This window comes from Hippocampus bargibanti, linkage group LG04 (genome assembly GCF_051943395.1).
Source record: "Hippocampus bargibanti isolate YZ-2025 linkage group LG04, ASM5194339v1, whole genome shotgun sequence".
Lineage (NCBI taxonomy): Eukaryota > Metazoa > Chordata > Actinopteri > Syngnathiformes > Syngnathidae > Hippocampus > Hippocampus bargibanti.
The window spans coordinates 7,180,972-7,198,447 of NC_142737.1; the positions used below are offsets into that span (position 1 = coordinate 7,180,972).

The window sequence follows — 17,476 nt, forward strand, 5'->3', positions numbered from 1 at the left end:
GTTCTTTTGGCTCCGCTCACTGAAAAGATCCGGCTCTTTTGGCTCCCAAATGGCTCCTCAGTGTGTTTGTTTTTTTGTTGCTTAAATGAATTAACTACCAAAAATCGTGTAAAATTATGTGAAAAACGAATTACTCATGTAAAAATTACAATACAGTATATCAAATATTTTTATTGATATGGCTTGATTTATATGTGCACAGAGCATCCACTAACTTTCACTTTCCCTGTTGTTACTCTGGTCTGATGATCTACTGTCACTAATTTGCTTTTCATATTAATAATGCTATCATACCAACTCGTAACATATATAATAATTGAATAATAATAACAGCATCATGTGTCATTTGTCCACCTGTCTATCCTACCCCGCCTTATCCTCCCCCATCTCCTCACAGCTGCGTGTGTCTGTAATTCTCCCCTCCCTCCTCTACCACGGATATCGACCAATCACGTGCGGCTTTAACCGAAGACTGGGGGCGGGGAATAGAGGACAAAAAAAAAGTCGGCTCCCATTTCCGACTCCTCGTTAGGAACTGTCTCTCTTCGTTCACTTCAGCGATCCGGCTCTAAGAACCGCTTGTTCACGAACGTCATATCACTAATTCAACAGCACTAATTGTCATAACCGATTTACAGTATCTGTAGGGAGTTTTTGAGTAGTCGTAGGAAGTAAGGTCATTTTTTATATATTTGTATCTTTATTTTTATCATTATTGTCATTGTTGTTTTTATTTATTTATTTATTTATTTATTTATTTATTTATTTATGTATTTAATTATTTATTTGAGGTAAGACACTTGTATAACTAATTCCCAAATTTATTCGGGTTTTATTTTTTCATGCTTGGGTGCCGATAAAGCGCTGGCCATGGCCTCTGGCAATGTTTTTTTTTCTTTTCCACAAGGGGGCAGCACTCTCCTTTTTTCCATGTTAGTGCTTTGTTCCAGCTTCAGCTGTTTTTCAAGCATAAACCAATATGTATGTAGAGTATTGCATTGTATTTTGTACAGCTTTGTACATTTCAAGCTCATATAACTGCATACCCATACCCATATAATTTAGGAATTAACAATTTTTTTTTCTGATAAAAGAAGAGAATCAAATGTTTTTAAACTGCATTGAATATTAATGTAGTCCTAAAACTTAATATTCTGTGTGTCATGGAATTGGAGTGACAATGACAAAAACTGGAGTGGACTGGACAGATTTTTGTGCATGTCTGGCAGTGAATGAGTTAATGATAACTAGTTTTCAAATTTAAAATGAAAAATAATGATTGTTATTGTATTTTACATGGGACAATTTAAAATTTTGCTTCAGACTTTAGCAAGCAACATGGAATTTCATAAGTATGATTTACTTTCATGGACCCAATAAAATGATGTGGTGGGCCAGATTTGGCCCCCGAGCCTTGTCTTTGACACCAGTTATCTAAATTGTCCTGTGTGGGTGTGAACGTGAATGGTTTTTTTTATATGTTCCTTGCAACCATTTCAGAGTGTCCCCTATCTCGTGCACAAAAATAAGATAGGCCCCAGAACACCAATGACCCTTGTATCTTTGTATTCAAAGCAACTCACAATACAAGGTGCTCTAGTAAAACCCCTTTCTACTACCTCTGTCGAGGTCTTCTTCTTCAGCAAACCTGGGTCGCTTGAACTCTCTCTACGAGTCTTAAAACATCTGCTCGCCGCGATTAAAATCAGTTGAATTCTTCCATCGGCAACAATAGGCCTCACTAATTGATTTTAATTGTTCTTTCTGCCACGACGCACCCCTCATGAGTCGCAGAAGAGGTCTTTAAGATTATTATTATCACTATAATTGCCATTACCCCGATCACTTCCCAACGTGCAAACGAGAGGCGGCGTTTGGAGGAACATCTTTGCCCTTAAGCCGAACACATCATTATTATTATTGGAGACACGAAATAAACAGACACACACCCTCCACCTTCGCAGACCCCCTCCCGGACCGCCTTATTCCCTCTGCCGCCCTCTGCGTACAAACCCGATGCCGCTTGTAATTTATGCAAAATTAATTGATCCGTCTTTTATAATTGATGTGCTGTAAACTCAATGAGTAATTTATGTAATTAGTCAATTAGGGATAATTCCGACATATGTTGTGTATGCCCAGAAGGTGTGCTTTACAACCAGATATTTGTCCAGGAGTTGGCATTTTTGTGTGTGTGTTTGTTACTTAATTAATTTTGCTATGCAGATCTGCCAGGGTAAGTATTTAACAGCCCCCTTTGTGAAAAACAGATTTAATATTGATCTTTCTTGAGCATAAAGAGCACCTTTTTTTGGAGCAGCAAGGTCCTCGATGGGGCCTCTGCAAACATTCCCGCATGGTACATAAAAATCAAAACAAAACAAGAAGAGGAGGGGGAAAAAAAGACAAGAAAAACACAGAAGGCTCTGAATACATTAGAAACATTCCCAATAAAATGCTGTTTTTGAACTCATTCACTGCCAGACGTGCAAAAATGTGTCCACTCCAATGCCGGGGTTTTGGTCATTGTCACTCAAATGCCAGGACCCAGAGACTATTGAGTTTTGGGACAAACATACACATTCAATACCGTGCTAAAAGAACTTAGACCAGAGGTGACAAACATACGGCCCGCGGGCCGGAACCGGCCCACAAGGAGGTTTGATCAGGCCCGCAGGATAATTTAAAAGTGGAAAAAATGACGACATGGAATTCATATTTTTAATGAAGTGCAATTCAAGGATCTTCCACTAGGGGACTGAGTGGTGCTGTTTCGATCAACGTAGAAGAAAACAGCTGTGGGTTTTTTTCAACCAAGGTCTTTTTTTTTCAATCATGATTTCAACGCCTTCATTAGCCAAAATGTCACTATCCAAGCGGAGAAAAGTAGATAAGAAGTGTAGAATTTTCAATGAAAAATGGACCACATCATATTTTTTTTACAGAGATCCATCCATGGAAAACGTTTGTTTGGTGTGTTTTCAACAAGTTTCGGCATTTTGGTTATTTGTAGTATTTATGGTATAGTTTTGATGGTCCGGCCCACTTGACATCTACCGAGGCCATATGTGGCCCACGATGTGAAATGAGTTTGACACCCCTGCCTTAAACTCTCTTCTAGTGGTAATAATCATCTTAATGAGTTAATTCCTAAGTTATATGAGTCTGGAGTTATATATTTGAAATGAGGGCGGCTGTTCAAACTACAACGTAATACATATACATATTGGTCTATATAGCCTTTAACAACAGCTGAAGCTGGAACATAGCGCTAACATGGAAAAAAAGGAAATGCTGCGCCCCTTGTGGAAAGGAAAAAAACATTGCCGGAGGCCGTGGCCAGCCTTTTATCGGCACCCAAGTATGAAAAAACAAAACGCGAAAAAAATAGAGGAGTGGTGCTCTTTGTCATATTTTCAATTGCTGAATAAATTTGTGAATTGCAGTGAATGAGTTAAAAAAAGCCCCGAGTGTCACCTCAGTTGACCTTTTGAGTGGCATCGTGTGCGAGGCGACTAATTAACCGACTGTGTTTTTTTGAATATTCATACCCGACGCAGTCCCGCGCTCGCCCCTTAATTACATTGTTGGACTTGCTCTCCGAGGAAGCCAAACTCACGAAAGGCTTAATTATTGCAATGTATTCGGATGGGGGCCCCCCTCATTCGCCTCGCAAGAAGACTGTCAAGGACCCCCAGCCATGACACCTGGTCAACAAAAGATGCGTCTGGTTCCAGGAAGGAAGGCGGGCAAGGGGATAGGGGGGTGGTTCTCCACCGAGAGTCGGTGTGAAGTTTGTTTACATCCTTGTAGGATCCGCCCAAGAGTCTTTGAGCAGACAGACAGCCGCTGGACGGCCCTCTCTGCAATTAATCAACAGCAACGCATGTGTGTATATATGTGTATGTGTATGTGTATGTGTGTGTGTGTGTGTGTGTGTGTGTGTGTGTGTGTGTGTGTGTGTGTGTGTGTGTGTGTGTGTGTGTGTGTGTGTGTGTGTGTGTGTGTGTGTGTGTGTGTGTGTGTGTGTGTTTTTGTGTTAGCGCGGTGATGATGGCGCGCAAAGGAAGACATGATTTATTGTTTGCAAAGTCGCGAAGTGCAGTCAAGCACATTTAATCGAGGCCGCCATTTGTGTCTTAACCTTTTAAAAACAAATAAAATTATTAATCGAATAAGAGTTGGACCATAAAGATATTGATACTCAATATTGATCAATACTTCCGTGTCAGCACCCAGTCGTACCGGAGTGATCCATCGATAAAAAAGGTTTCTTCAGCCGTCATCTGTACTTCTTTGAAGGTGTCGAACGTTTCGCTCCTCATCCGAAGAGCTTCGTCAGCGAACTAAAGTTGTACTGGTAGTCTGACCCTATATATATATCCCTAATGGACAGAGGTGGTGGTGCTAGACCTCTACTTTGATAGGTCCCTGCTGTAAGGTTTGGGGGAACAGTGGACTACTCTCTGAAGGTAATCTGATTACTTCTTTTGTTCCCCCTGATTATGTTGTACGACTGGCACTGATTGCCCCATTCGCTCTGGTATCAACTCATCAGCATGACTAAGCCTACGTGATAACGATCTTAGATCAATACTGATACTGAGACTTCAATACTGTGGTGTTATTGACACATTAAAGGTCACTATTTGGTAACTTTCTGTGATTGAGTTACAAATTCCTGATTCGGATCATCAAAAAGTTAAGGTGAGGAATTTAATAGTATTTTTTTTTTAGGTCTCTAAAATAGATGACACATTTTACACTGTGTTTTCCCCCTTCAAATCCAGGACACACTTTAATCTGCACCTTCCGCATTCCAAAATCCAGATTTCAACTGTCCTGATTTAAACTGTTCAACTTTGATGTGGAACATGCTAACACAGCAAATTAGCATTTGCTGTCAAATTGCTCAAGGGCGTTTTACAAACACATACTGTACATTTTTTGAACCAATAAAGCTTCCATAATGCTCTCACGTGTGGGCAAGGAGAGCCCAATATGCCATTTCTGCCCGTTTATTCAATGCCTCAACTCATTAAACACTCAAAACGTAAAATGAGAACATTTAAAGTGCAACACCAATTCCAGCTGCTGGTGTCACTCACAACGACACTCCCCTTAAAGACACAGTGCTGTAATTACGCTTAAGAAAAAAACATTGATTTTACTTTCTCGTCTTGGGTTTTGTAATTTGTATGCAACTCCAAGTGTTGTTTTTCTTCGTGAAAACACAATGAAAAATGCTGCTATTTTTGACGGGGTTTGGGTTGAACAAATTATTTCAATTAATCTTGATAAGCATTTTTTTGCCTCGTGTGCCAATAAGGATTTTGTTTAAATATCATCCTCAATTTTCATTTTTATTCATAAGGCTCTCTCACTCTCGCACTCCCCCCCCACACACCCACGCGCAACTACCCTTGCGTATTATTTTGAAAGTGTCTGGATAATAGCAGCGTCACATATCTGCGGGGGTCTCTCTCTCTCTCTCACACACACACACACCCACACACCATTAAAAAAGGAATCGGAAGCGTCGCATATGAGGAGGAGAGACGAAAGTTGGACCAGACGGCTTGAAAGCTGTCAGAGGGAGAACGTCTCCGGCAACTTTTACGCAAGGACTTGCACTTTTACGCACGGCACTTTTACGCAACGGTGTAGTTTTTTTTCCCTTCCACGGAGCGATGTAAGAACGTTGCAAAGCTTGCTAACGATTCATTGCAGCTTCTCTAATGGCTCAAATATGTGTAACCAATCACTCCGTGGGGAACTTACTCTGAAAAGGCTGTTTTGAAGTTAAAATAGACAAAAGGAAAAAAAGGAAAGAGGTCATGCCACGACCAGGTAAAAACTCCTATAGTGACCAAAAGCCTCCTTATTCGTACATCTCCCTTACAGCCATGGCCATCCAGAACTCCCAAGACAAGATGCTGCCCCTGAGTGACATCTACAAGTTTATCATGGACCGTTTTCCCTACTACAGGGACAACACTCAACGCTGGCAGAACTCCCTGCGACACAACCTCTCCTTCAACGACTGCTTCATCAAGATCCCTCGGCGGCCCGACCAGCCGGGCAAAGGCAGCTTTTGGGCCCTACACCCGGATTGCGGCGACATGTTCGAGAACGGTAGCTTCCTGCGCCGCCGTAAACGCTTCAAAGTGCTTCGCGCCGAATTGGCGGCGTGCAAGAGCTCGCCCATGTTGCATTACTTCCACCATCATCATCATCATCATCACCACCTCCAACAGGGCAACAAACCGGGCCACCAGGAGCCCACCGGTCGCGTGCCCCTCATGCACTCGCCGCCGACGCCAGCGCACTTGCAAAGTTACGGGGGGATCGCCTGCGCCCAGCCGGGTGGCTTTAAACACCCGTTCGCCATCGAGAACATCATCAGTCGGGACTATAAGGGCGTCGTCCCCCTCACCTCTGTTATGCACCATTTGGGTTACCCGGTGACCCCTCAGCTGATGACCTCCATGTGGCCTCACGTCGGGATGCTATCCGAGCCTCTGGCGCCGCCCCCGGAGTACGCACCCTTTGCGGTCCATCCAAAAGGCCTGTATCAACATCACAGTGCCGGCGGGCCCGCGCTACCCGCCGTGCCGGTGCCGATAAAGCCCACCCCGGCACTCATGTCACACGGTTTGAGCGGAATGTCCTCGTCCAACACTTCCACCTCCCATCAAGGAGATGCTCTGGAGGGGAAAGGCAACCTTCTACACCCGGCCCTCCTTCTGTCTTAACCATCATATTATGTTAATGGGTCAATTTGACCCGTTTCCAATTATGTGTTGACTAAAGTACTGGATATTCTTTCTTTCTCATTTCTTCAAAACAGTTCTAAAATATCCCAATGCATGGGATAGAACATATGTTGTTCTCTTTTCAAGTATGTTTATAACATATCAGAAACAGTTGTTGTTGATGTCACCTATTATTTTGTGTGGCTTTTTACATACGGGTAAAAATGACCCACAACATAATCAATGTGATTTTTTTAAACATAATATGAGGGTCTGATGGATGACTGTGTTGCAAAAGGGGCACGACAAAAAAAATGCAAATTGTGTCAAAAATATTTGTAGGTGATATAGGGTATAACTTTGCTTGCACGTTTGTGATTTATTATATCAGAACAATCAGACACGCTGAACCCAAAGAAATGTAGCTGGAAAATGTCTTCGTCCAAATCAATTTTACATGTTATTGCTATCAAATGCATTATGTTATTTTCTCCCACTTTTTATTTAGATTTTTTTATGCTTGGTTGTAGCAGTGCATTGCTTGATAACTATTTATGTGAAGATTTATAAAGAAGTAACAAATAATTGTCCTGGAGAGTCATTTTAATAATTGGATTCACTTTTTAAAAGTCTTATTATGTGCATATTCGGGGCTAGAAATGGGAAAATACTGGACATTCCCCTTCAATCGAGCACATATTTTTATGATAAGCTACATAGGAGGCTCCTGTAAAAATCTATTTGATTTAATCGCTATGATTAGATATCAAGTATGAAAATATGCTCATATAACTGTAATCCTGTAGTGTGTTTCCGGAAGTCCACAAAATTAGTTGCACGTATTCCCGTTGTTTGAAGTTTGTTATGAGGAAAATATTGAGCTAATAAAATTACTATTATTACATTAGGTATCGTTACATCCTGTTTATGCAAAATATGTGCTCAAAAGGTTTGTCGTAGGCTATTTTGTGTCTAAAAAGTGGCCATGTAATGAGCATGATTCAAGACCGGATTTGACTTTCCCCTCTTCTCCACTCAACAGCATGGCATAAATCACACACATAGTGAGATGGACATTGGAGATGATTTATAAGTGATGTCGCATATAAACGAATGCACTTCAAACAGCGGGATCTGGGATCAAGTTTGCCCTCTTGTTTCTACGGCGTTTAAACGGCGGCTTTGAAGTTTGCCTCTTCTCTCTCTGCACAAAGCATCACCCACAGTGACTTACTGTATATTCAAGCGCTGCTATAGTCCCTGCTTAGCATCCCAAAGGCTCCCGGAGATGTCCCCCCACAGCTCACCTCTCTCCCAGCCCTGTCGCACCAGCCCCTGAGCAAATAATTGTCATGCACCAGCCGGTCAAAAGGAGAGGAGGAAGGCGTGGGAGTGGAAAAAATTAAAAAAACGATTTTGTGTTATGGATAAGATGAGGAGCACACATACACACGGCTGTGAGTTCTCCTAATGTAGTTCTCCATGAATACAATACATACAATACATATTGATATAGCGCTTATATATTTATATATTTATATCTTTATACAGTGCTTTCACAACCGCTGAAGCTATAACAAAGTACCAAACATGGACAACTATCATTTTAAGGACAACTGACGTCTCCGGACAAGTTGTGTCCATAATTTGTAAAATGGCTTCAAATGACTTCTACTGAGCGTATTTTAATAAGATTCAACCGCATATAGCTATATTTTACGTTTTAAGACTCGCACTGAATATTCAGGAAGTCTTGTTTTTGAGTTGGTGACGAGTCCGTACGTGACGTCACTAAAGGAACGCCTCTGACCGAAAAAAAAAGACACATTGTAGCAGTCCTTCCATCACGTCAATGTATTTTGCTGTACTTGTTTGGTCTGAAAACCTTGTGTTGCACCCAAAAGCCGCCAGAAGAGGGTGTCCAAGCTCCATATAAGGAATTTATCAGCCTGTGGAAACAGAGGTGGCCACAGGAGGTCACCATTTTCGGTGAGACATTTCCCCCCAATGTTGCCTCAAAATGGCATGGAATAAATTCTTTAATTGATTGCAAACATGTATGCTTTTTCTTCAGAACTATTTGAATCATATTCATAATTGGACGAGTAACAAGAAGGCATATTCTCCGAATCTGAAGCCATTGTTTTGATTCTCGAGCAATGCAAGACGTCTTGGCGGGACGTCACGAACTGTGGGTGGGACTTTCTGAAAATGCCCAATTCGCAGCTCAATGTTTTTGCAGATTTTGCACACTGTAAGACATTTTGATTGGTGTTTTGCATTTGAATACAAATATTTATTTATTTATTAAATATATGTATATAAAACGTCGGTTGTCCTTTAAATGCACAGAGAAAGTCACAGTGCTATTATAAAATTAATTAAAAATCAGATATCAATATTGGACACCTTAATAATAATAATAATAATAATAATAATAATAATAATAATAATAATAATAATAATAATAATAATAATACATTTAATTTATAAGCACCTTTCAAAACTCTCAAGGGCACTTTAGAGTCACAGGATAAGTTTTTTTTTCTCAGAGTGAGCAGCGGCAGCCAGACGTGCCAGCGTTCACTCAACCCGGAAGTGAAGAACCTTAATTAGTCGAATTAACGGTGAACTAATATTTACAAATAAAAAATACGATTAAATGAGTGATTTTCCTGTGCCACACGAGAATCTTTGGGTTAGCCAACGGGCTTCTCTCAGTTAGCCACACACAACTGGACTGGACAACGAACACGGATGCCCTAATCAAAAAGGGACAGAGTCGCCTCTTCCTCCTCAGGAAACTGAGGTCTTTTGGAGTTCAGGGGTCACTCCTAAAGACCTTCTATGACTCTGTGGTGGCATCAGCCATCCACTATGGCATTGTCTGCTGGTCAGGCAGCATCACCACCCGGGACAGAAAAAGACTGGAGCGCTTTGTCAAGCGGGCCAGTTCTGTCGTGGGCTGCTGGCTAGACTCTCTAGAGGAGGTGGGCAACAGACGGACGCTAGCTAAACTAAAAGCTATGACGGACAGCCCCTCCCACCCCCTCCTGCCCATCCTGACAGCTCTGGGTAGCTCCTTTAGCCAGAGACTATTACACCCGCGCTGCAAGAAGGAGAGGTACCGCCGCTCGTTCCTACCGACTGCTGTCAGGCTTCACAATTCCCAATGATCGCATGTGAAAAAAAAAACAAAAAAAATGGACACTTGTAAATATGGGTTGTTGCAATATATCTAAATGCATTTCTTGATTCTGCACTATGTATGTCTTGTTTATAGAACGGTTTTTGCACATCTACATTTGCACAGTATACAGTTGACATTTTTATTTTGTTATGCTTAGAATATCTTGTTTTCTATCCTTTCACTCCCACCCCAACCCCATCCCTCTTCAATTGCTGCTGTGGACTGCAAATTTCCCCATTGCGGGACGAATAAAGGTATTCTGATTCTGATTCTGATTCTGATTCTGATTCTGATTCTGATTCTGACTAGATTCTTGTTAGCCGCTCGCTGGGCTAAACAAACAGGCTGTTTGCACTTCAGCAAAAAAACACAATTAGGATTCTTTGAAGGCTAAAGGCCTTAGCATTAAGGTCGTGTTTATTCAATCGTGCATCGTACTAGTGAGCATGTCGGGGTTAATAGGCATGATTTAGTGAGATTGTGGAAGGCATTTACTCATTAGCGGCTAACCATTTTATCGAAGTATTTGTTAACGTTGGCATCTCACAGTACATTGAGGTGAATGCCAAGCAAGGAGATGAGGGAGAGGACCTGGTCACCTATCCTATTTATGTTTTGAAGAACTGCTATTTGTGGTAATAGCTGTGATGCTTTTACATTGAAAGCACCTGACCGGATGTTAAATGACGACTGTTATAGCTAGGGGTTTAATAAACTGTTGCTTGCTCGAAACCGACTGAATATTATTTACCAACACCAGGACACTATTAATAAAGATTGACAAGATTGGATTAGTTGTTTACTTATTTTGAATATGCGAACTTTGTTTTTGTGGACTACGTTATGCAGCCCAGATACATCCAGTCTAAATCTCCAGCGGCTCCAATTTAAACACGATTTGAGACCCATGCACGTGTTGGATTCTGCCTGACACTTCTGGGGTTTGAATCCAAGCTTGCATGCTCAGTTCTCTGGTTTCCTGAGGGTGGATGTGTGAGTGTGTGCATGTTAATTCTCATCAGCAGGCTCTAATAAGCCTCACTGCACTACAGTATAATTAAATGCCACTAATTAAGACACAATAGGAGGACTAATAAAGCAGTCATTATCGTCCTCACTGTCCTGCTGAACACTTGAATTACAGAATTGTATATGAGGGTTACTGATTTACTTTTTTGGGCAAAGACATATATTGTGTATTTGGTTGAGTGGAAACTTTAAAAGTTGAACACAAATATGGCAAAAACAATGGTCGGTCCTTTCTGGATGGATCGATGAAAAGGTTTCTTCAGCCGTCACCTGTACTTCTTTGAAGGTGTCGGACATTTCGCTTCCCATCCAAGAACCTTCGTCAGCAAACTAAAGTCTTACTTTAGTCTTACCAAGAAGCTTTGTCAGCAAAGTAAAGGCCGGCGAAGCTTCTTGGATGAGAAGCGAAATGTCCGACACCTTCAAAGAAGTACAGATGACGGCTGAAGAAACCTTTTCATCGATGGACCATTCCTGTACGACTGAGAGCTTACACAGACGTATTTCTGGATGTACAGTGAGACCTCAACTTACAAACTTAATTGGTTCCCAAACAGAGTGTGTAAGGCGAAAAGTGTGTATCTCAAAAAAAAATTCCCATAGGAAACCATTAAAATGGGAATAATCCGTTCCCGGGTTTCCATAAAATATACTTTTCAACTAAATAAGCCTTATAACTACACACAACATACCTTATACCTTATTCTATGTATAATACATGTGCAATTGTATTGTAATGAAAGAAATGCACTGCATTGTATCATAAAGTCACTTTATTTACATTTGTGATAGTCATTTATGGCTTGATGGAATGGCGTTGGAGGTCAAAGGTCAAATGGAATTGCTGTTTGGAAAGAGAGGCGCATTACATGACGACTGTAATTAAAGAAATAAACTGTGCTGTAAAATAAAGTTTTATTTACCTTTTTGATGGTCGTTGATGGCTTATGGAAGGAGAGTCACCTTCCATAACGACTGTTGGTAACTTAACCTCTGGTGCTGTTCGGACGTGTGCTTCCGCCGAAGATCACTCCACCAGCCGTGGTGGGTGTGTATTATGAAAATAGTGCTTATTATAAGGTTTAATTTTCATAAATTTGACGTTTGTAAGACAAAAAGTTTGTAAGTTGAGGTGTTTGTAAGTTGAGGTCTCACTGTATTAAAAATAAGAAAGAGAAAGAGTCAATTGCAATGTCAATGACAAATCAGAAACACCACACCTTTATTAATCATGAAAAGGAAAGTGCAGCACCGGAAGAAAATCCGTCCGACCAGTGGGAATTGAACACAGAACCTTTTGGCGGCGAAGCAGAAAAGAGAACCGCTGGCCTACTGTGAAGCCTACACTTTTAAAAAAAGTCATTTTTTTCTCTGTGATTATTCCCTTTTATCTGTGCTACCTTTCTATGATTGCATTCATTTGAGAGATGCTCACTGATCTGATGTCTGCCAGATTTGTTAAAGTGTCATCATGCAGTTGCTTCTTGTTCTCCCATAGTGTTATTCATATCGCCCAAATCTCAAACAGACGGATCACTTTCTAAAATTTCAGTAAAAAAATATGTCATTTGAGCCTGTTGATAGGCTGAATAAAACATGGAGGTCAAAGGTGGATTTGTGTCACGAGCAAAACGACGTGTTGCATAGGTGATGTGGCATTAGCGGAAATGAAGCACACTTCACCAGGATCAGAGGTGTAAATTCTACATGTGTTGTTTTAATGATTAGGCCATCACAAAGAGGATTATAATTCTTTTTTAATCACCTGAACTCATACACAGTGCACAACACAATTGTGTGAAGATTCATTTGCATGCCATTTATTAACATTTAGGGTGGACACTACATTAGGGTGAAATGAAACACAAAGTGTATATCAGTAGATGTTTGTACATGACGCATTTCAGGACCCATTTGGAAGGTGGTATTATTTTTTATTTTTTTACTGTTAATTGGAGCGAGGTCCTCTTCTAAGTCACAGTCGTTTATCTCTGCATCACAAGCGAGCACTTTGGCTTTTATTAGCGTAATAAAGTCAAGCTTCATATCCGCAAAAAGCCTCCTGACCTTCTGGAGCCCTCTAACACTCCTTCAATTAATTCATCACATTCATATTCCACCTCACACGCGCAATGAGGATGTTTTTTTTTCCAAATCATGAGGTATTTAACAGCAAATTATCGCAAAGCATTGTTAATATTAAGGCTGGCTATATCACAAACAATTGGAGCTAGTGGTGAGAAATGTGTTTTGATTAGTGTGTTCACCTGAGCGATTCCTAATTGTTATATTAGATGAAGAATAAGCACCATATTTTGAGGGCAGTTGACATGCAAATGTGATGTTTTTTTTTTCCCTCTGAAGGCCTGGCAAGACAAAATAATTAGATTTGGAAAATGTTTTTTTTTTGATGGAATCAAGTTTATTTAACAAGTTCAGAATTATTTCTTTATTTTGTATATTTTTTTCAGGAACCATGCTAAAAATGCACATGTATTCCAGTTTTATTGTGAAGGATATGAAATGTATGAATGCACTTTTTACACTTGTCCAGTTATGTCTACGTTTAAATAGTTTTTTTTTGTGAATTGCAGCTCATCAAGCTCGATGTCAGAATTCTCACTTTCAAGACAGAATTCTGAGAATAAAGTCAGAATCTTGCCAACTTTTTTTTCTTCAGTGGCCCTAATCCTCTTCCGTAAACTTGAAACCTTTCCTTGTGGGTTTCCATTTTATATTTATTTGCCCATGAAACAGAATGGTGTACACTGTACAGTGTACACTGTACACTGTCTAAAAGTAGCCGACAAAAACGAAGCAGGAAAAAGATGTTGAAGTCAAGCCCAGCGTGCCCTCTAGTGGAACTGTTGGTCTGTGGCATTAATTGTACAGTACAATATTTGATCCATACCGATTTTTAGTTCGTTTTCTCTTTTTTAAAACACGAAATTTAAAAAAAGACACCGTTTTAAAACTACGTTAATCTATCTATCTATCTATCTATCTATCTATCTATCTATCTATCTATCTATCTATCTATCTATCTATCTATCTATCTATCTATCTATCTATCTATCTATCTATCTATCTATCTATCTATCTATCTATCTATCTATCTATCTATGTATCTACGTATACGTATATACTATATACGTATATCTATATAAATAGATAGATAGTACAATTGAATCTCACCATTTTCTTTTTATCTATCTATTTACGTAGCTATACTGTACATAGATAGATTGACAGACAGTGCCATGTACTGTATATGACATCACTGCACTCTGATTGGATGCTTTGTAAATTGTTTGCTGTGATGATCAGTGAATGCCGTGACATCATCAATGCATCACTCAGGTTGAATTTTCTTGAATTAAACAATTCAATGCATCACAGTCCTTGTGCTGTGATTAGATCGGAGAAGGTAGAAAAGTGGACTCCAGTGGCCGAATAACGTCGCAGGTTGTTGTAGATTTTGGTGGCGACCCCGCCCACCAGCACGTACTTTACGTCGGTCAAAGCACAGCCGAGTCAGACGTCTGAATGTAAACATGGTGACAGGTAGTTGAAAAGAGCTCCAAAATGGTCTTCGAAAGCGTCGTGGTAGACGTTCTCAATAGGTTTTTGGGTGACTATGTGGTCAACCTTGACAGCTCGCAGCTTCAACTCGGCATTTGGGGAGGTAAATTAACTCGTTTTGTGTATATTTTTTTAATCGAGGCGGTGCCGTTGTGCTTCGAGCTAGCGCGCTAGCCTCAGATTGACGTTAGCTTGTAGCTCCTCCAACTGTCATGTGTCAGCATGTCGACCTCTCTCAGATGGTCAAAAGCAGTTCGACCGGACTCGAAAGTCACGCCGATTTCTGATGCTACATTAGAAAAGTTAATGGATAGAAGTTCTCGCAGTGTACCTGGTTTTTCAAAGACAATGCAAAGCTAAATGCTGACGTTACTGGGGCGAGTTTTGCAGCATTAATAAGAGTCGCACCCTTTCCAATTTTGTGAGTTTAAAACCAAGTTGCCTCAAATAAATTTACGTTGCATCGTATTATTCTTACTCGGTTACACTTTGAGTAGCTATTAAAAAGGGGTTCTCGTGCACTGGCCTCCTCCCACAATCCCCAAATGGTATGTAAATTACGGGAGTGAACGGCATTAGAGTTGATCATTATTGTTATATTGACAACAGTGCGGATAACAAGCGGTATATAAAATGCAGCGTATAGAGCAATTTCAAAAAGCGGAAAATGCTTTTCATAAGTGAGCCATTCTGCTATTACCCACTTTACCAAAAGCATGGGGCTAATTAGCAAATTAGTATAGTCCACGCCGACTTTCTCGGTCAATACAACAAAGTGAAATATCACTTTGTTGTGTAGGAAGCACGACCATATGAAAACCAAAAGGCAATTGGAATTGATACATTATCAAAAATTAACTACAGGTTCTGATAAGAATTTTAAAATAATGTTCTTGGGGTTAATTGTCTTGGGCCATGCCAGTCTCGATATGTACTCGAAGCTACTGGACAAAGATGTGTCGAACTCTTACTCTCAAATAAAATAATGCCACATATATGTTAATACTGGTAATTTGGACACTGTTTTAAGTGTTAAAAATTGAATGCCATATCATGTCCTTTAATATTTTCTTTCATGTTGTGAAGAGCCGTGTGGACTAATTGTGTCTGTCATCTTCTATAATTGATACCAAATTAATCATGCATTTTCTTCGTGGTGCTATCATGGTATGGAGTACTAATTGTCATAAATAATACACAAGCTTGAAAGCAAGTCAAGTAGGATTTAATGTTCTTGTTTGATAGTGGAAATATTTTATTATACTTGAGTAGGATAAAAACATTTTAACATGGACAAATAACTCCTTTTGCAATGCTTAAATGGACACCATGTCTTTGGCAGCGTGAGTGACTCTGCGATTTCCTTCCAACAGGCTCCTTTGTTCTAATATGTAAACTACTGTGAAAGCGATTCTATTTATGTTGTTGCTCTCTTTACTGGAATTGCTTAATTTTGTTTTTCTTTAAAGGTGCTGTTGCGCTTCGAAATCTTGAAATTAAGGAGAATGCCTTGGTAAATTGCATCCCTCAAAATGCATGTGCTGGAATATAACATTTATTTATCGACCTGTCTATTCATTTACTCTTTTCTTCCTTCACACAGAGTCAGCTTGACATTCCCTTTAAAGTGCGAGCTGGACACATAGGTGAGATTGTTTGCTTTTTATTCATTCTTTCTTTCTCAAAGGAGATTTTTTTTTATCCCTGGTTTCTCAATAGGGCGACTTGAGCTCCAGATTCCCTGGAAAAACCTTTACACCCAGTCTGTTGAGGCCACACTGGATGGTGTCTATCTGCTCATTGTACCAACTGCAAGTATGTCATGTATCCAATTTGTTCCAAAGTCCGCTATGGTCCTAGGCCAAACCGATCGGCTGCCGTCCCCGCAGGTATCAAGTATGATGCGGAAAAGGAAGAGAAGCAGCTGCAGGAAGCTCGACAGAGGGAGCTGCAAAGGATTGAGGATACCAAGCTGAAGATCGCTGAGCAAGGTTTGTCCTCTGTGTCCCCAAATTCAACTTGGTAGCACCCCCTTGGAAAGTTGGGAGAAAATCAGCTCTGAACAGCCAGTTTCACCAATTCGTATAGAATTTGCTACACCTTTCAGGATAGTAACAAGGACCTTTGGACGTGACATCACTTTTAACAGCTTCACACAATCGCGACATCACTACTGCCAAAACATGCTGCCGCAACACTACCGCCAAACACTCCTTTAACGGATTGACCATCTCTGTAAATATAAAACGAAATACCCAACATTTTTTACAAATATTGCAGCTTTAACTCTTATATGATTATTTTGACAGAGAACCCCATGGCAGAGAAGCAAGACACTTTTGTGGAGAAGCTTGTCACTCAGATCATCAAAAATGTTCAAGTCAAAATCTCCAATATCCACATTCGCTATGAGGATGATGTGAGTATTTGAATTATTGCGTGTGTGTTTTGTAAAAAAAAGTACTGTAAATGTTTTATTTATAAAATGTGTTAACATATTTTATTTTTGATTTTTTTTGCCTCAGGTCACCAATCTGCGGTGCCCTTTGTCTTTCGGAGTGTCGCTGAGCAACCTCAGCCTTCAAGTAATCTCTCTTGACATCCGTTATGTCGGGTTATATAGTTATTAGGGTTGTATTTTTGTATCAGAGTGGATGTGGAAATTATTCAGAGCATCAATTCACATTACGGCCATTTTCTCAAAAAACATATTTTTAATTGTTTTGTTCGTGGATGTACTGCGTACACAGAAGCCCACATTGAAATAAATAACATAATAAAATAATAAAAGTATTGTTTGATGTTTGGCAGGCCAGTTCAACCCCTAATAATATATATACCTTTGTTGGTTCCCATAGACCTGTGATGAAGACTGGAATCCGACTATCTTGGATGAGAATGCGAGACTTTTCTACAAGGT

The 17,476-nt window shown here is 40.1% G+C and overlaps 2 protein-coding genes across 4 annotated transcripts in view; both read left to right on the plus strand.

Annotated features, from left to right (window-relative positions):
* Positions 1–5,837: 5,837 nt before the first annotated feature.
* foxb2 (forkhead box B2) lies at positions 5,838–6,837 on the plus strand. Its single transcript, XM_088995447.1, has one exon. It carries the CDS (start codon positions 5,838–5,840, stop codon positions 6,753–6,755), a length of 918 nt encoding a protein of 305 aa, XP_088851573.1. The 3' UTR covers positions 6,756–6,837.
* A 7,670-nt stretch (positions 6,838–14,507) lies between these two features.
* vps13a (vacuolar protein sorting 13 homolog A) overlaps positions 14,508–17,476 on the plus strand; it is a 30,857-nt gene continuing 27,888 nt past the window's right edge. For all 3 annotated transcript variants that reach the window (XM_088993784.1, XM_088993785.1, XM_088993786.1), the window contains exons 1-8: positions 14,508–14,659; positions 16,026–16,069; positions 16,160–16,202; positions 16,276–16,371; positions 16,446–16,547; positions 16,866–16,975; positions 17,082–17,141; positions 17,415–17,474. In XM_088993784.1, the coding sequence (XP_088849910.1) occupies positions 14,560–14,659; positions 16,026–16,069; positions 16,160–16,202; positions 16,276–16,371; positions 16,446–16,547; positions 16,866–16,975; positions 17,082–17,141; positions 17,415–17,474 (615 nt within the window). In that variant the 5' untranslated portion in view covers positions 14,508–14,559. The remainder of the gene's footprint in view (positions 14,660–16,025; positions 16,070–16,159; positions 16,203–16,275; positions 16,372–16,445; positions 16,548–16,865; positions 16,976–17,081; positions 17,142–17,414; positions 17,475–17,476) is intronic.

Coding starts and splice junctions, on each gene's coding strand:
- foxb2 (XM_088995447.1), top strand. CDS start 5,838: ATGCCACGACCAGGTAAAAACTCCTATAGTGACCAAAAGCCTCCTTAT.